Below are 15,765 nucleotides of genomic sequence, written 5' to 3'. Positions count from 1 at the left end.
CATCTTCAAATTTGAGGATCTATACTTAAATCTTTATAAGAACATTCTTAAATATTATAAAGGAAAACAAATTTGTTGTTACAGTTGTAAAATTAGAAAAATACATTAATAACCCATAAGTCCTGTCCCGAAGGAGCCCATTAGTTTGGGCCAAATACCCAAGACAAGCCCATATATTAAACGGTGTCGTTGGTAACTACCGCTAAAACCCTGCAAAACGTCCGTTAAGCTGCGGCAGTAGTCTGTGTCTCATCTGCTTTCTACACATTCAAACAGTGAAAGCAACTTCCATGGCTTTAACCAAAACAAAGCTACGGTTTCCCTCCTCTATCTCTCCTTTATCTCAACGCTTCTTCAAGTTGTACTCTTCAACGCTGACCTCGCTCCGAGGAGATGAACCAGGAGAAACTGATACGAGCGAAAAGCCCAAAATCGCCGCCCAATCCCCTGAAGAAGCCGAAGTCGCCGAAAAATTCCATTCCCTCATCAAAGACCACCACCGCAAAAACCCTAACCTCGACCTGAACTCAGCCCCGCCAACCCCTGACTTAACTATCCCATCTCTCTCCCTCGACTTCTCGAAAATCTCCGCCGTCCACTCCATCTCCCCTTCCCTCGTCCGCCAAGTCATCGACAAATGCGGTGGGGTCCGCCACGGGATACCTTTTCTCCAAACCCTCTCCTTCTTCAACTGGGCCACCACCCGCCCCGACTTAGCTCCCTCGCCTGACCCGTACAACGAAATGATCGACCTGGCTGGAAAGTTGAGGCATTTCGACTTGGCTTGGCATTTGATCGACTTAATGAAAGCCAAGAACATCGTCGTCTCGATCGAAACCTTCTCGATTCTGATCAGGCGTTACGTGAATGCCGGATTGGCTGCTGAGGCGGTGCACGCTTTTAATCGTATGGAGGATTACGGGTGCGTTCCTGATAAGATTGCATTTTCAATAGTGATTAGTAGTTTATGTAAAAAAAGAAGGGCTGAGGAAGCTCAAACATTTTTCGATAAATTGAAGGACAAGTTTGAACCTGATGTGATTCTCTACACTAGCTTGATCAACGGCTGGTGTCGTGCCCGGAATATCTCGGAGGCCGAAAGGGTATTTAAAGAAATGAAAATGGCAGGGATTAAGCCTAATGTTTATAGTTATACTATTGTGATTGATGCATTGTGTAGGTGTGCCCAAATTACGCGTGCTCATGATGTTTTTGCAGAGATGATTGATGTAGGATGTGAGCCAAATTCGATTACTTTTAATAATTTGATGAGAGTTCATGTCAAGGCTGGTCGGACGGAGAAGGTTTTGCAGGTTTATAATCAGATGAAAAGATGTGGTTGTCCTGCAGATACAATTACATATAATTTTCTTATAGAGAGTCATTGTAGGGATGATAATCTTGATGAGGCGATCAAGGTGCTTAATTTGATGATTAAGAAAGAGTGTATCCCGAACCCTTCTACTTTCAATACTATATTTAAGTGTATTGAGAAGTTACAGGATGTGAATGCTGCTCACCGAATGTATGCTAAGATGAAGGATTTGAAATGTATGCCTAATACTGTTACTTATAATATATTGATGCGAATGTTTGCTGGTGCAAAGTCTACTGATATGGTTCTCAAGTTAAAGAAGGAGATGGATGAGAATGAGGTTGAGCCTAATGTGAATACTTATCGGATTTTGATCACAATGTACTGTGGGAAGGGGCATTGGAACAATGCTTACAAGTTCTTTAATGAGATGATTGAGGAAAAAGGCTTGAAACCAAGTATGGCTCTTTATCAGATGGTGCTGGAGCAGCTAAGAAAAGCTGAGCAGTTAAAGAAACACGAGGAACTAGTAGAGAAGATGGTTGATAGGGGATTTGTGACACGTCCTTTGTAGAAGTAGGTTCTTGCTGTTGTATCTGTGACGCCTGTGAGGTAATTCTCAATGTTTTTGACATAGTTGATTGATTAAATTGCTTCAAGTCTTATCTATTCACTGTAATGTCATAAGGTTGTACATTAAAAGAGTTGGGGTGCACTGTTTTATCTTCACCTTTTTGTGTTCAACAAGTAGCATACTTTGTTCTCACCATTTTGACTCAAAAGTCCTACCTAAAGTTGATTTAAATCTCCATCAAATTTTGGTTACAGTTTTCCAACTGTGTTAGCTGGACTAATCTCATGGACTAGCTTACTTCAATGATAATGTGTTTATGGAGGATCTTTACTGTCTGAACATCATATGTAGAAGTTCCTGTGCATCAAGTTTTAGTGTAGGTCCCTGTGGTAGCCGATCATTCTTGTTCCATGTGTTTTTGTCCAATTGAAACCGATGCCTACAATTGGTTCATCTTACAAATTTTTCTGTTTCACTTAAGTCTCATTTTTCAAGGCCCTAAAGGCGACATCAGCTGCCCTAAGACATTTCTTTCTATCTCTTTTGTATGAACAATCTATCTTTAGTAGGTGGGATATTGTTGTGGAAAGAAATGGAACCTTAGTGCCTGGTTGGTTCGAAGTTATGCATATGCTTGACTCAGTGACTTGGTAGAACACATGTTAAAGAGTTGGCACCATGACCACTTTAGGTTGTTAGTCAAGAACTGGACATTGATAAGAGTTGGAACAAGTTGAAATCATTGACACTTACACCACAAATGCAGTTATAGAAACAGTATATATTAATTTCATGAACCATTATTTTTATTACAACTACTGGTAGCATCCAAGGGGAAACAAACAATTCTTCCGGCTTCTATTTTGCATTATCAATGAACTAAAATTAGGAAATTGGATGACAGCTTCTCAGATACGAAGGCCATCCTCCCTATTGACTTCAAACTATCCTTTGAGATACCAAAATGCAGCTTCATTCCACTAGCAATGCCCCTGCATACCAAGCATCTCAGTCAGACCTTTCAGTCTCTCGGTTCCTTCACTAATCAAGAAGCGGATCCTTTGTTTATCCTTACAATCTCGATTACTCTCCATCTCCTGTCTAATCACCTGTTTCAATTCAGCTGCAAAACCCATATCTGATCAGGCAATGCAAGTACAGTAAATGTTTGAAGCATGTACTTCTTTCAAACAAGATGGATCAAAATCTACAAAGAACTGATACCAAAATGGCAATACAAAACAACAAAGCAATGAATATGCATTAAGATTTAAGCTCAGAGAACAGGGGTTCTCAGAACTTTTCTTAGCAGCATTAACCAGTATCCAGCTTTCACCTCTAGAATGATCAGGAGCTCTTCGAGCAGTCCGTAGAGCTTGCCTGTAGAGCTTCAGCGCCCTAGCACGAAGAAGGAAGTCCTGCAACTCCAAGGAGAGAAACATGACTGATTCTCTCCTTTTAGATAAAAAGGAAATCCTTCGTTTGTTACAAAACAAATTTTAAGCCCAAATGAAAGTCACATTCCCCGATCTTCAAAAACATTTCCTTTCACAAATCTAGTAACCAACTCAAAGAATTGAATCGAACTACGTTTAGCTGCTTTCGAAAATCAGTAAAACTCGGGCACTCACTGACATTTCCAACTAAGTCAGTCTTTGGATTTGATTACAAAGCTAAGAACATGAACTTACCTTGAGACAAAGAGAGGGGAAGGGAATGAATGTTAAGAGCTGAAAGCTGCAATTAATCCGACAACAAAAGGCCCCAAGCTTGCGAAATTGACACCCAGACTCTTTGGCCGTTCAACGAAGGAAAGAAGAACGCTGTTGCGAACGTCCGATGGTTCTGGTCGTTGCTGGGAAACGGCGTGGAGGCAATGAGAATGATAAAAAGGCCTTTGTATTCGACAAAGGCTTTATAATTCTTTCGTAAGAAATAACGGGCTCGTCCATCAATTCATGGGCCGTTGGCCTGTAGCAAAACAAAAGAGTCCTACTTGGGTTTAAGTCCATGGTTTAATTCCTAAGAGAACTGATTGAAAAATCTGAAGCCTACCAGCGAAGGAGAGAAGCTTGGAGGTCCAAGTGTTAAATTCTCTTTGTAATCTTCTCTACTAGAGGACCACAATCCTTATTTGCTGAGTCCCTTTGTGATGAGGGGGACACCCAGGCACTTCACTGGCAATGAAACAAGTTTGAAGCCAATTCACTGCTGAATATCAGAAAGAATATGCTTAGGATAGCAAAGGAAAACAGCTCAATCTTGGCACTGTTGTGCTAAAGGTCAAAGAGTTTATAAAAGAAAAAGAGCACATCATCTGTGCTCATGATGGAGTCTTCTGTGCCCTTGGAAAAAAAAATGAGCACATCATCTGCAAAACTCAAGTGAGTAAGACCAACACTATGGCATCTTGGATGGTATTTGAAAATTCCCTGAGCAGCTGCTGAATTTAGAAGTTTGGATGACACCTCCGTTGCAATATGAACTAAGGAGACAAAAGGGTCTCCAATATCCAACCAGACCCACCACTGATGGAGAGGGAGGACATAGGAGTTGTGACACAGCTCGGAATCCAATGAATGAAGACACAAGGAAATTCCAAAGCTGTTACTAGATTGAGAACAAAGTCCCAATTTGGGGAATCAAATGCCTTGCTCAAATCCACTTTCAGAGCACATCTTGGTGAAAGATTCTTCCCCTGATATCGTTTAACCATTTCCTGTGCAGGTAGGACATTTTCCATCAAATTTCTTCCTTGGTGATGATGATGGGGACTGGGGAGGCAAGCTTTCAGCCTGTTCGGAAGAATCTTCTTCGCTAATCCATTTGTGGATAGCATGTTCTTTGTCTTCGCTTTCTTTTTCTACGAACAAAAAGATATTTCAAGCATATCATTAATAGTTTCACACACCAGCCTCATATTGTATTCACAAACAATTCTCCTGTCTCTTTTCATCAGCAAAACAGGGTTTGTTCATTGGACATAAACTTCTGCTTTAAATGCCATAAATATCACATGATCATATAAGGAAGTACATCTTTGACTCTCATCCACAACAAAAAAGAATCGAAACCCTCCAATCCACACTAGGTAATTACGTATTGATCTTTCTCGCAAAGCTGGAATTTTTCTTGTTTAGAGCAATGTCGGCTCAATTTTTCAACTTCTTAGACCATTTCAAATGTAAAATCTGGGAAAGTTATACCCTTACAATTTATTGTGGCCAGAGCGACTTATTCCGTACAAATCTTACCGACAGGATGCTGGTATTATCAGAACTGGTAATCATGATTATCTTAGCTCGAAAGATAATTCTTACTAATTACGACTATTATAAGAGGAAGATTGGGAGTGATTACCAACCCCAACTAAGACAAACGACATCAAGAACTAAAACCAACAAATAAAAAAACCTACAGAAAAATCATATACTAAAATTGAATTGAAACTTACCTTTGTTTTCCCATCAAACATATCAGTTTTATATTAATAAGGTTTCTTTGTCAAGTATGGAACAATTCATTCATATATCTCATTAGTCAAACCAATTTTCTGGTAACCATTTATATTTTTGAAGATGATTCCATCTAAACATTTGAACATCCTTTTTGAGGTTTGATTTTATCTAAACCGTGAGGTTTACAGTTTGAACAGTATAAATCGAACTGATCAAATGCTCACTCTTACATTCCAGCTTTCAAAGTTTAATAATTTATTTTCTCTTCGTATGTGTCAATTTTGCAGATAGTATTCTTTTGTAAAGCCACGCACACAATCTGATGATTAGATCAAAGCTTGACAAGTCAAAAACCGACAAAGCAAGAGGCATGGGAATTAATGTAGTTAAATCACTTTGCTTATTTGTTAATTAATTTACCCTGTTTATGGAAACTTTCAATGCAAAACAAATTTGTACCGCAAATACAAGGGAACTCTGCGTCACCAAAGCTGGCTGAGTACAATTGAACTTAAAAATTTCTGGTGGGCAGAGAAGGTTTGCTCAGTCTCAAATCTCCTTTGACCCTACCTTCTCTGTCTGATCTGGTCAAAACTGAAGCTCTCGTCTCTGATGTTCTGCGTTTATCTTATTGATTACATATAAAAAGAGTGTTCAAAAGGAGTTTGCTGAAACCCTGAAAAGTGTTTACATACAATGGAGAAACAAGCTAAACCCAGAAACAAGATCCTGAAATTTTTGCCCAAAGCAGCTTCAGCTGTCAGCGTCACCTTTCAAAACCATCCCTTCAGCCCCGGCAGGGACAAGCGATCCGACAATACAGGCAAGCATAAGGCTTATGCAGGCAGAGGGTTCTCTGGTCCGATCGTTTCGATAATTCCTGATGAAGCTCGAAGAAAGTCCCAGAGTGAAACCTTTGAAACCCAAGAACCAACTTCACCGAAAGTGTCATGCATGGGACAGATCAAGCAGAAGAAAAATATCAGAAAAGCTAAGTGCGTTTCGCGTCCTAAAGAGTTGAAGCCTGTCTCCGAATCTTCTGGAGAAGAAGTGAAGAAGCATGCGTCCAAGTTAAAGCGAATCTTCAGCATGGCAAAACCAGCAAGGAAATCCGAGGCATCAAGCAAGAAGACAGAGTTGCCTGACAGAGCGCCTTCTTTGGGCCAAATGAAGCGGTTTACAAGTGGCCGTGATGCTTTTTCCAATTTTGATTGGATGGCTCAGATTGCACCTGCGGAAGCTGATAATAGGGATTATTACTCTGATGAAGAGAGAAGAGATAGTGATCTTGAAGACGACGACGTGATCATCCCTTTCTCGGCCCCAATGACGGTTGGTGGAGAGATGCCTTTGCAGCCAAGGAAAGAAATTAACTTATGGAAGAGAAGAACCATGAATCCACCAAGGCCCCTTCGATTGAATTCCATGGTCACCGCAAATTGATTGAATTTTTTTTTTCTTTCTTTGGCCTTCCTGTTCTTTATTTCTTCTCCTTCTTTCTCTTACTTCTCATATACAGATTGTGTAAACATAGACTGGTGAAACATGCAGAAGTGTTGTAATTGGCATTTGGCATGATGGGAACCTGTCTGATTCCTGGTTCTGTACAGATAATTGCTTGAACATCATTTCTTCTTTCTTTCTTCTCTTTCCAGTGGTTCTAATTTACTTCTTCCGCTTATGCTTGTGGAGATTGCTTTGAAACAAAGTGTTTGCATCAAACAAGCGATAAGGATTAACAGAAGGGAAATAATTTAGCAGAATCGTGTCTTGATCCAACAAGAACAAATGCATAACTTATGACAATTCAAGTTTGATAGCCGTAAAACTTTACTGTTTCATATGAACAGTTAAAACTAAATACAACTAATAACAATTCTCGCGATGGAAACAACCCAGTCACTGTACAGGTAGGTATGTTGTACAAGCAAAACCTCACTGTCAAAACTATGGCGGCCAGCCAAAGTGGAAAAGAATAAAAAAAAAAGGCTTAACCATATCAAAGCAAGGAGTGGTTTCAAAGTCAATTCGAAGCTGTACAGAAGATAAATAGTCCAACCGTGTGAGCTGATCTTCGGCATGTACATGCCACTTACCAAGATTTGCGCTAAGCCAACGCCCTGACAATCTTGGTCGACCCTTCACCAACATTTTGACAGTGAATCTTTCTTTTCCCAGTTAAATGGGTGGATATGAAAGTTATTGGTACCAAAAGCAATGCTAGAAATTTAAAGCAAGTACTTCATGATTCTCTTTTATTCTTTTTAGGATTTTTTTAAGTCATTTGAGGCCATGATACGTGATTGTGAAATTGTCCACGTCCCTCTTTCTCCAGCCTCCAATCCCCATCGCAATTTTTTTTTTAAGCTTAGGCAATCTGTGGAATAAATTCATCGGACTTGGATCAGGTTCATTCCGACTAATTGGGACCTTTTCCTCTTGAAATGATTTCGAGCAATAAGTTTCACTCGTTTTTTGAGAGGGAACCCCTTTTTTGACAAGTGGTAGACACACAGATCTCAGAAGAGACAAAATCTCCCTCTGACTTATTAATTCTGTCCTTCTATGGCAACCACCACCGACTCCCAAAGAGAATAAAAAAAAAACAATCTCTAATATGTCATGGGATAGTCTTTGTTAAACAAAAGATGTCTTAAACTGAAGTGGTATGGATTCGAAGGTACGAATTACACTTAGAAAAGTTCTTGCATAACAGTATTAGAATTGCTTAATTTTCTGCTCATCCTTTGCCTTTTCCAGGCTTTTGGTTGGTTTGCTAGAAGATAATTTTCGAGTGACCAAAAGATGGCCTGGAATTGAACAAAATCTCCTTTGTCTGCACATGAAGAAGAACAAATATCCTTAAAACAAAAAATCCTCTCCATTATCCTTTCAGCTCATTCTGATAAACCAAACCCTGAAGTAATTGGGGAAATGGAGCAGGGATTTGGGCCATGGATGTTTCAGAGGTGCTTCGTTTCATTTGGAAATGTCGGCTTTGTGGCCCAATGATTATTGTTCGGTTTCTTAATGGATAGGCTCAAGGCTAAGTTCTCTTCTTAACGTCTAAAATTCTGGACAATTACCTAATACAAGGAAATTGAGTTGCTGCGTGCAATTATCCTTTCAAAAGCTACTGCTCAAGAGGTGATGTAAGACCCAACATATCTAAAAATTTTAAGTTGAAATTATTAATACATACTGATTGACTTAAAACTATTATATAAGTATTAACAATTATATTCATATTTCATATGAAGTGTAATATCACGTTAATCAGCCAATAATTTAAAAAATAAACAACAACACAAAAGCATTTTTATAATCAGCCAAGAAAAAAGCATACTAAAAAATAATTAACCATTAAGTTTAAAGTGAAGAAAATTTTGGCCCAATTTAGCTATGAATTGTTGGGCTACACTTAGGGTTTCACTACTAAAATGCATCTTTCCAACATGAATTATGGTAGGAGTACAATCAACTAGAATACTTTGAGAAAAGACTTCAAATTTGATATTTGTATCATTTTGGGTTTCAATTTTTATTTTATAATTAAGTTACTCGGACACCTTGGTATCTTAGAATCTCCCCAATCAGCTCTCCTTTGCCAGAACCCACATACCTTCCGCAAATCTCACCGTCTCTGATGAACAAAAACGTTGGCACTTCGATCACGTCCATGTCCTTCAGGAATTGCATGCAGCTATCGTTCTCATCACCGTTCATCCTGGCGAAAACCACGGAATCCATCTGTCTGGAAAGCTTAACCACCGTTGGGTACACCTTGACGCATGGTCCGCAATGTTTGAGGCCGACATCCATAACAATCAGCTTGTGGTCGAGCTTGTGGTCTTCTATGAGCTTCTCAACGTCCTCCCTACAGTGCAGCTGCACCACGGCCGAATGACTGTCACCGTAGTACAACACATCGCCCATCAGCTGATCCGGTCCAATCCCTTCCTCTTCGTGGATTTTCTCCATGCTTTTGTAGAAGCTGAAGTGCGGGACTTTCTCTATCTTCTCTCTTTTGCAAAGCTCCCTAGTCTTCTCCGACTCATCGCCCATCACGAGAATGAACTCTACATCGTTGCAGGTCCTGCTAAGATCTACCATAAAAGGGTAAATCTTACTGCTATGGAAACTGTGGCTGGCAGCGAATTCCACCACAACAAGCTTGTTTTTAGCCATCCGAAGAGCTTCGTCGAATTCCTCTATGCTGTGAACTCGCTGTACTCTCTCATCACTTGGAGCTTTCTTTGTCCCCGGAGTAGCCGTAGCCTTAGTCACGAAGCGGGTTTTGCTTGCTTCTAGTCCCCCTGAAAAAGGTCTAGGTCTAGTAACAAAAGATGGTAGAAAGGAAGCGTGGGAGCGAAGAGAACTGATTTTGGGGATAGAGGACAGATCAGAAGAAGGTGGCTTGGTTAAGAAATTTGTGATTGTAGCCATGAGAGGTGAGCTAATTGCAAAGAGAATTGGAGTAATTGACTTTCTTCTGGAGTTTCCTGCCAGGGGCTCCTGAGGAACCAAAAGAAAAAGGTGAACAAGAGCTACGGAATTAGGATGAAATCTAAAAATCTCATTGACCCAAAATTGTAACCACTCGTTCTGGTTCGTTTGGTTCATGCTATCCACATATTTCAATCTTAGAATTGATCATGATATTCGAGCAATTTGGATAATAGAGTTTTTCTACCATCACTTCTTCTTAGCTTCCTCTTGTCTTTTTGTTAGCTTATTGTTCAAGAGAGTTGAGAATATCTAAAATTGGGCTTTCTTTAAAGTGAACATTTGGGCTTGCTGTTCAGTTTGAACTTCCCAATTTGATGGCAAAGCTACCAAGGAGAAGGTCTCGGAGGGCAAGTTTCGGTTTCAGTTTGATAACCATTTAAAGCAGGGAAGTTAGTCCAGACATGGAATTTGAGCTTTGCTTGTTTGGAAAGGATGAAGAGAGGCAAAGCTGAATAGTTTTTCACTAAAAAAAAAAATTTAAATTCCAATCAAAACTTTCCTATTTTGTTTCATAACCATTGGATTTTAAATAGTAAGAAAATCTTTAAGATAGAGAACGAAAAGGAGAATGTAACGGTAGGAACCTAAAAATTGTTTTTACATCATAACTAGGCCGCATGACTATGATACACCTATCGTTTTTTTTTTTTTTGATTATTTCAAAATTCTCTTTTTTTTAAATGCTGAAACTCTTTATTTTTTTCATATGTTCAAATATTTTTCTATTTTTAGATTTCTGATATGACAACTGACATTGAACAAGATCATTTTCCTTTTGGGCCAGGCCAAAAGTCCAAACACTATACAGTTCTGCAGACCGCCAACATCCAAAGCCTTATCATAAACACTTACCGCGACATAAACTGACAAGACAGGTGAATTACGAGGTCCAAGTTATAAGAAGGGCGGATAAACAGTTGCCCAACTCACAAGTAGTAATCAAACTTAAATCAATAACTCAAGGGCCTTCAACTTCAAATAAGAATAATAATGGATACTTTACAATTAAATATCCTACATTATTTGATACTATTAAATAAGATAAAGAGTATCTTATAATGCGAGTTCAATTACCTGCAGTGACAGAGAGATAAATAAAAAAGTATTATTATAAGATAATGGATACCACCACTTTCGTCCGTCCCAAAATTACCCTTTATACTTATCGGTTGGAGCCGTGCATTCCATATGGAAATGTGGTTTCAATTTCCACATGCAAAAGCACTACGTTAGTGTGAAAAGTTTTGATGGATATGCGGATCAAAAGATGGAAAAGTACTCGGAAAAATGGAACAGAAAAGAAAAGTAGAGCCCCCCAAATAAAAGTCAAGTGTAGCGACATGGCCCGACCTTCCTATTACTGCCAAAACTATGATCTCCATATCACCGCACTTTACTTTTTTTTTCTCTCGGATTAAAGAGATATAAAGCATCTACAGCCGTCGTTGTCGTTTTCGTTTCACGGAAGTCAGTGGGATAAAGATGAAAAGAAGAAAATATCCTGGAATCTCAACATCACCGAGCCCATAATGACCAAATATTAAAAAGAAGATTCAAGTCCCCTGTATTATCTATGGGTATTAATCATAATCTCAGAAGCTAAAAAATCTAAACTTGTGGACATATTGGTATGATATCAGTACCAAATTGCCCAAGCAGTGAGGATGACAGGAAATATACACTAGTATCAAAAGTAAAACTTGAAATTTTATTCCTGGAGGAAAAAAGATTAATGTAATAAGAATAGGACATGGGGAGAGGAGTTGACAGATCCAAAGCAATGTGGCCCACATGACCTGCTCCATGCAGCCAGCCCATGAAGCACATAAAATGTGACAAACGCACAAAACCGAACAGATGAGGCTGGATCCATGCCCGAGAGGAAAAATTACAACACGGCAAAAGTCAGTTTGCCAGTGGTCGCCACCTAAGCTTCTTTGCAAAGTTCCTAACCTTCCATGTGCGCTCCCCAACCCCGCTCCCCCCATCATGACCATCCCCCCCCCCCCCCCCCCTGCCAAACCACTTTGGCCTTCGGTTTCAGGTTTTTTCTAAATACTAACCAACCAGATTTACTCTTTAAGAAAGTATCCATACAGAAATCCAAATTTGTCACAAAACCTTTTCCAATTTCTAACTTCATATCCTGGATCTACACCGTCAAAAACATTTTACTACAAAAATTTTTACCTTTCGAGCAACAATGATAACAACTCCTGCAAAAATACAAGGAAATGATTATTCAGGTTAAAGTAGAAGGGGAGTGCTCCTTTTGTTTGTTGTAGGATGTCGTTTCACTATCGTCCACAGTCGACAGCTTAGACAAGCTGTTACGGTTCCACAAAGTCACAGCTCAACATCACAACCACTGGAATTCAACGAAAATTTCACTTATTTCCAAATTTAAATAGAAAAAAAAACCAAAAAGAACAAAAATTTCGTTCCTTTCCTTATCAGCAACATTTTAAAAACTAAAGACCAAGATCAACAACTCGAAATTAAATAAAACTAAAAACCCAAAAAAGGAAGTACATGAGCTCGATCAAGTAGTGGAGAAAAAAGAAATAAGAAGAAACCTAGGAAATTAAATTAAAAAAAAAAGGGGACGGGGAGGGAAGGAAAGAAAGGGTAAAGTGACAAGAGGCGGGACACAATGCTGCGACAGAGTTATGAGGCGTTACGTTTACCTCAACAAATTGGGCAAATGGCTAAGATTTTGAAGGTGGCACCTCGGGTTTTCTGGAGAATCATGTGCATCGGGGAAAAGATTCCAGAATCCCCACCTCTTGTCAAATAATCAGCGGTTTTGAACAGCATCTCGTGAACATCGACGGTCCCTTAGAGGCTATTCCGATGGCTGCCAGGACGGTGACGAGAATGTGGTTCCTCCAGTAAGCGATCCTCCCCATCTTAAGCCTTGTCCACCAGGGTTGTGCTGGCGCTTGGCTAGATCCTTCTCTTTCACGACCTCGAAGCCTACCCTTTTGGCGGTCTCCGCAATGTCCAGGTAACTCCTCAGACCAGGCAAAGCATCACCTCTTTCGATACCTTGAATGATGTCCACGTGCTCGGCGTTATCAGCTCTGTACTTGTCAGTCGTGACCCACTCGTAAGACACGTATAGAGATCCGGGTTTCAGCACTCGGAAGATCTCGGCGTACACCTCTTCCAGCTTCGGCGCGTGGCATGTTGCCTCAATCGAGTACGCGCCGTCGAAGCTGTTATCTGAAATGGCATCTCCAGGAAGTTACCGCAAACGACTTCGCAAAGCGAATCCAACCCGGCTTTCTTGTTGTGAAGCGGGCACGTTCACTGTACTGCGTATCTTCGTCTGCACTCGACTGATCGCCACGACTTTGGCTCGGGAGTGAGCCGCGATGGCACGCATGGGCCCACCAACACCGCATCCGACGTCAAGGATTCGATCTCCGGGTTTGACATCGATGAGATCAACAGCCATCTCTTCGTGGAGGCGCGTGCATCCGGTGGGATTTCCTGGAGAGAAGGAGAGAAGTGGAAGGACTGGCCCCACCCCCATTCGTAAATATCAGTGACCAGGTTGTAAAATGTAATCAAGAAGTCGGGGACTTTTTCAGCGGTCTCGATTCCTTCGGGCGGCGGAAGAAAGCCAATACTGCTTGTAGTTGTCTTGAACTTTCTCGGCGGAGATGGAGCCGCCGGAGAGATCCACGGCTCGCTTGCCCTTCTGCTCGGCTGGACCTAAAACGCAGACAAACCAGTAGAGACCGCAGGCTAGAAGAGCCCCAGTACAGAAGAGAGCAAGAGAATCCATGAGAAAGAAAAGCAGAAAGAAAAGAAAGAGAGAGAGAGAGAGAGTGTGTGAGTGAGCGACAGTAGAAAAACAGAAGGTCAAAGTATAAGTACAACACTCACTCCCCTCCTCCTCTCCCCTCCCCTCCCCTAAAAATTAAAGACGAAAATTGGTGACATGCGCAAAGCGTATTTACCGCTAAAGTGACGCGCTAGGCGCGTGGGGAGAAATCGTTGAACATGCCCACGTGGAGAACATAGATCAAAAGAAAGAAGACAACCATAGGAACAATGTACTGACGTAGGTCCAGAGTTACCGTTTTACCCCTTCCTTTTGTTGTGCAGGTACCGGCGCTAATTATGCCCAACTCTGAATTTTGCAACGATTTTCAAGAAAGGAGACTCCCCATTAGAATCGACTTGAGTTGGTTTTATCGTTTGGATTTTCTTAATAAAATTAAAGATTTTATTTATTTACTTTTAAGAGTATGAATAAAAAACATTTTTTAATATATCCATTAGGGTAAAATTCATAATAAATTTCTTATAATGAATTTTGTTTGATATGTGAAAAATAGGATTATACTTTCATACATTTGAGTAGAACTTTCATAAAACAAAAAAATAATATTTTCATGCCTTAATAAAAATAATAAGAAGATTAAGGTTTAAAATTCAAAGTCTAAATTTTTTTCATATTTTAGATTTCTCAAATGTGTAATTTATAAATAAAAATAAATAAATAAAATGATATCATGATTTTGAATAAATTAGTTTTAATTGTTACAGCATGTTTTGAAGATTCAAAATTTTGTATTACAAGATAAGTGATTATAACATTTTAATTCAAGTTAAAGCATTGGATTTTTGAAAATTTCAAAAGTTTCAAACACCATAATTAACACCTTCAAATTCAATTATTCTAGCTTTTTTTACAAATTTATGGAAAATGAAAATCAAAAGTATTAAAAAGAAATATATTCTCCTTGTGGCATTTATGTAAAAAAAAAATTGAACTTTTGGGGGTAGTCAATGACTTTGTGTCATAGTGTCGTGGCTAAATCTATAACAAAAGAACACGAAACGAAGCTAATTATTTTAGCATCTACTACTTGTAATTTATACAAATTTTATTTTCTCAAAATAATTAAAAATACTTTCTATTAACGGTTAGATTGCAACCTTAAATTATTTGTAGCCAACAGGATAGTGACGTGGCGAGCGCGCATTGGTAAGAAGTATCTGGTCCGAAAGCTTCTCCACATTTAACTGGATGGCCCTGATCTTTTATGGATTAAAAAGGATAATAGCCGGTTGGCCTTATCAAAAAACAAAGCTAAGGTTTTGTTTACGTATAAGTAGTAGTTACAGTTGTCGAAGAACAGAACATGCAGAGAACTTCTCCGCCTTATACGCGATCTCTGCGATCTCAAACTAAAACTCCGAATATAAATAGGCATACGATTGTTTTGTGTTTTTTTTTAACTTAATTTCACAATTAAAAAGTTTATATTTTTTTCGACTTCAATAATAAAAATATCTTAATTATATCAATTTATATAACTAAAGTATTTTTTTAATTATATAAAAATAAACTTTATTCTTTTCATATCACTTATTATGTAACCAAAATGATCACGTCATCGATCATTGAATTGATAATTATTAATTTTTTATTGAAATTAAGAGTTTATGTGGGTATAATAAAAACTAAGAATATATTTAAATATAATTAAAACTTTTTTTTGACGTATTGAGAGAGATAGAGCAAAGATATTTTTTAGAGAAAAAAGCGCCTTTGAATTAAAAAGAATCTTCAATTTTAGTTTTGCGGTTTCTCACGTGCTCTCACGACATGTTCCGTCTTATTAATTGCCACAAATGGGCCGGCTGCCTTGCTCAGTTGGACAAATATGCCCCTTCCTCTAGGAATGACTATAAAATTTTATTTCACCACTTCCCCGAATGACAAGGGCCGGCTTTGCTTCTGTTCTGCTGCTAACAATAATAATCCTGACATTAAAAAATCTTATCATTAATCGTATTTTTGTCTGGTCGAATTCGCAGCTTTTAATATGCTGCAAGAGAAAACGGGCGAGGCACGTGACAACGGCACACGAAAGAAAATTTTATTTTAT

The 15,765-nt window shown here is 39.1% G+C and overlaps 5 protein-coding genes across 7 annotated transcripts; 2 read left to right on the top strand and 3 right to left on the bottom strand.

Moving 5' to 3' along the window:
* The first annotated feature begins 208 nt into the window (after nucleotides 1-208).
* Nucleotides 209-5,759, top strand: LOC110416833 (Pentatricopeptide repeat (PPR) superfamily protein). Of its 2 annotated transcripts, none has more exons than XM_021428947.1 (2): nucleotides 209-1,927; nucleotides 5,635-5,759. In XM_021428947.1, exon 1 carries the CDS (start codon nucleotides 291-293, stop codon nucleotides 1,887-1,889), a length of 1,599 nt encoding a protein of 532 aa, XP_021284622.1. In that variant the 5' UTR covers nucleotides 209-290; the 3' UTR covers nucleotides 1,890-1,927; nucleotides 5,635-5,759. The 2 variants fall into 2 exon arrangements, with proteins under 2 accessions (XP_021284622.1, XP_021284621.1); XM_021428946.1 differs by lacking the exon at nucleotides 5,635-5,759 and adding an exon at nucleotides 4,617-4,838.
* Nucleotides 2,586-4,605, bottom strand: LOC110416835 (LYR family of Fe/S cluster biogenesis protein). Of its 2 annotated transcripts, none has more exons than XM_021428949.2 (4): nucleotides 3,945-4,605; nucleotides 3,581-3,881; nucleotides 3,226-3,344; nucleotides 2,586-3,012 (listed from the first exon to the last, which is right to left on the bottom strand). In XM_021428949.2, the coding sequence occupies exons 3-4, from the start codon at nucleotides 3,329-3,331 to the stop codon at nucleotides 2,870-2,872; spliced, it is 249 nt and encodes an 82-aa protein (XP_021284624.1). In that variant the 5' UTR covers nucleotides 3,332-3,344; nucleotides 3,581-3,881; nucleotides 3,945-4,605; the 3' UTR covers nucleotides 2,586-2,869. The 2 variants fall into 2 exon arrangements, with proteins under 2 accessions (XP_021284624.1, XP_021284625.1); XM_021428950.2 differs by having other exon boundaries at nucleotides 3,581-3,860.
* A 123-nt stretch (nucleotides 5,760-5,882) lies between the features above and the next one.
* LOC110416834 (uncharacterized protein At1g76070) lies at nucleotides 5,883-6,997 on the top strand. Its single transcript, XM_021428948.1, has one exon. The coding sequence runs from the start codon at nucleotides 6,044-6,046 to the stop codon at nucleotides 6,788-6,790; it is 747 nt and encodes a 248-aa protein (XP_021284623.1). The 5' UTR covers nucleotides 5,883-6,043; the 3' UTR covers nucleotides 6,791-6,997.
* A 1,693-nt stretch (nucleotides 6,998-8,690) lies between these two features.
* CDSP32 (chloroplastic drought-induced stress protein of 32 kD) lies at nucleotides 8,691-10,032 on the bottom strand. Its single transcript, XM_021428817.2, has one exon. The coding sequence runs from the start codon at nucleotides 9,968-9,970 to the stop codon at nucleotides 8,900-8,902; it is 1,071 nt and encodes a 356-aa protein (XP_021284492.1). The 5' UTR covers nucleotides 9,971-10,032; the 3' UTR covers nucleotides 8,691-8,899.
* Nucleotides 10,033-12,564: 2,532 nt separating this feature from the next.
* Nucleotides 12,565-13,761, bottom strand: SMT3 (sterol methyltransferase 3). The gene is given in 8 exon segments (XM_021428186.2): nucleotides 12,565-12,598; nucleotides 12,600-12,696; nucleotides 12,699-12,797; nucleotides 12,800-13,084; nucleotides 13,087-13,174; nucleotides 13,176-13,357; nucleotides 13,360-13,484; nucleotides 13,486-13,761. Coding segments are annotated over 8 exon segments (1,074 nt in total). The 5' UTR covers nucleotides 13,650-13,761.
* Between the last annotated feature and the right edge of the window lie 2,004 nt (nucleotides 13,762-15,765).

This window comes from Theobroma umbraticum, unplaced genomic scaffold (genome assembly GCF_002168275.2).
Source record: "Theobroma umbraticum cultivar Fairchild unplaced genomic scaffold, ASM216827v3 scaffold_51.0, whole genome shotgun sequence".
Lineage (NCBI taxonomy): Eukaryota > Viridiplantae > Streptophyta > Magnoliopsida > Malvales > Malvaceae > Theobroma > Theobroma umbraticum.
This window is presented reverse-complemented; position numbering and strand designations above follow the sequence as displayed.

Excerpts from the sequence above, each read along its gene's own strand:
- CDSP32 (XM_021428817.2), bottom strand. The coding sequence starts at position 9,970 with ATGAACCAAACGAACCAGAACGAGTGGTTACAATTTTGGGTCAATGAG.
- LOC110416835 (XM_021428949.2), bottom strand. The coding sequence starts at position 3,331 with ATGTTTCTCTCCTTGGAGTTGCAGGACTTCCTTCTTCGTGCTAGGGCG. Across the intron at positions 3,013-3,225 it reads AGCTCCTGATCATTCTAGAG|CTGAATTGAAACAGGTGATT; the intron begins GTGAAAGCTGGA and ends TGGGTTTTGCAG.
- LOC110416834 (XM_021428948.1), top strand. The coding sequence starts at position 6,044 with ATGGAGAAACAAGCTAAACCCAGAAACAAGATCCTGAAATTTTTGCCC.
- LOC110416833 (XM_021428947.1), top strand. The coding sequence starts at position 291 with ATGGCTTTAACCAAAACAAAGCTACGGTTTCCCTCCTCTATCTCTCCT.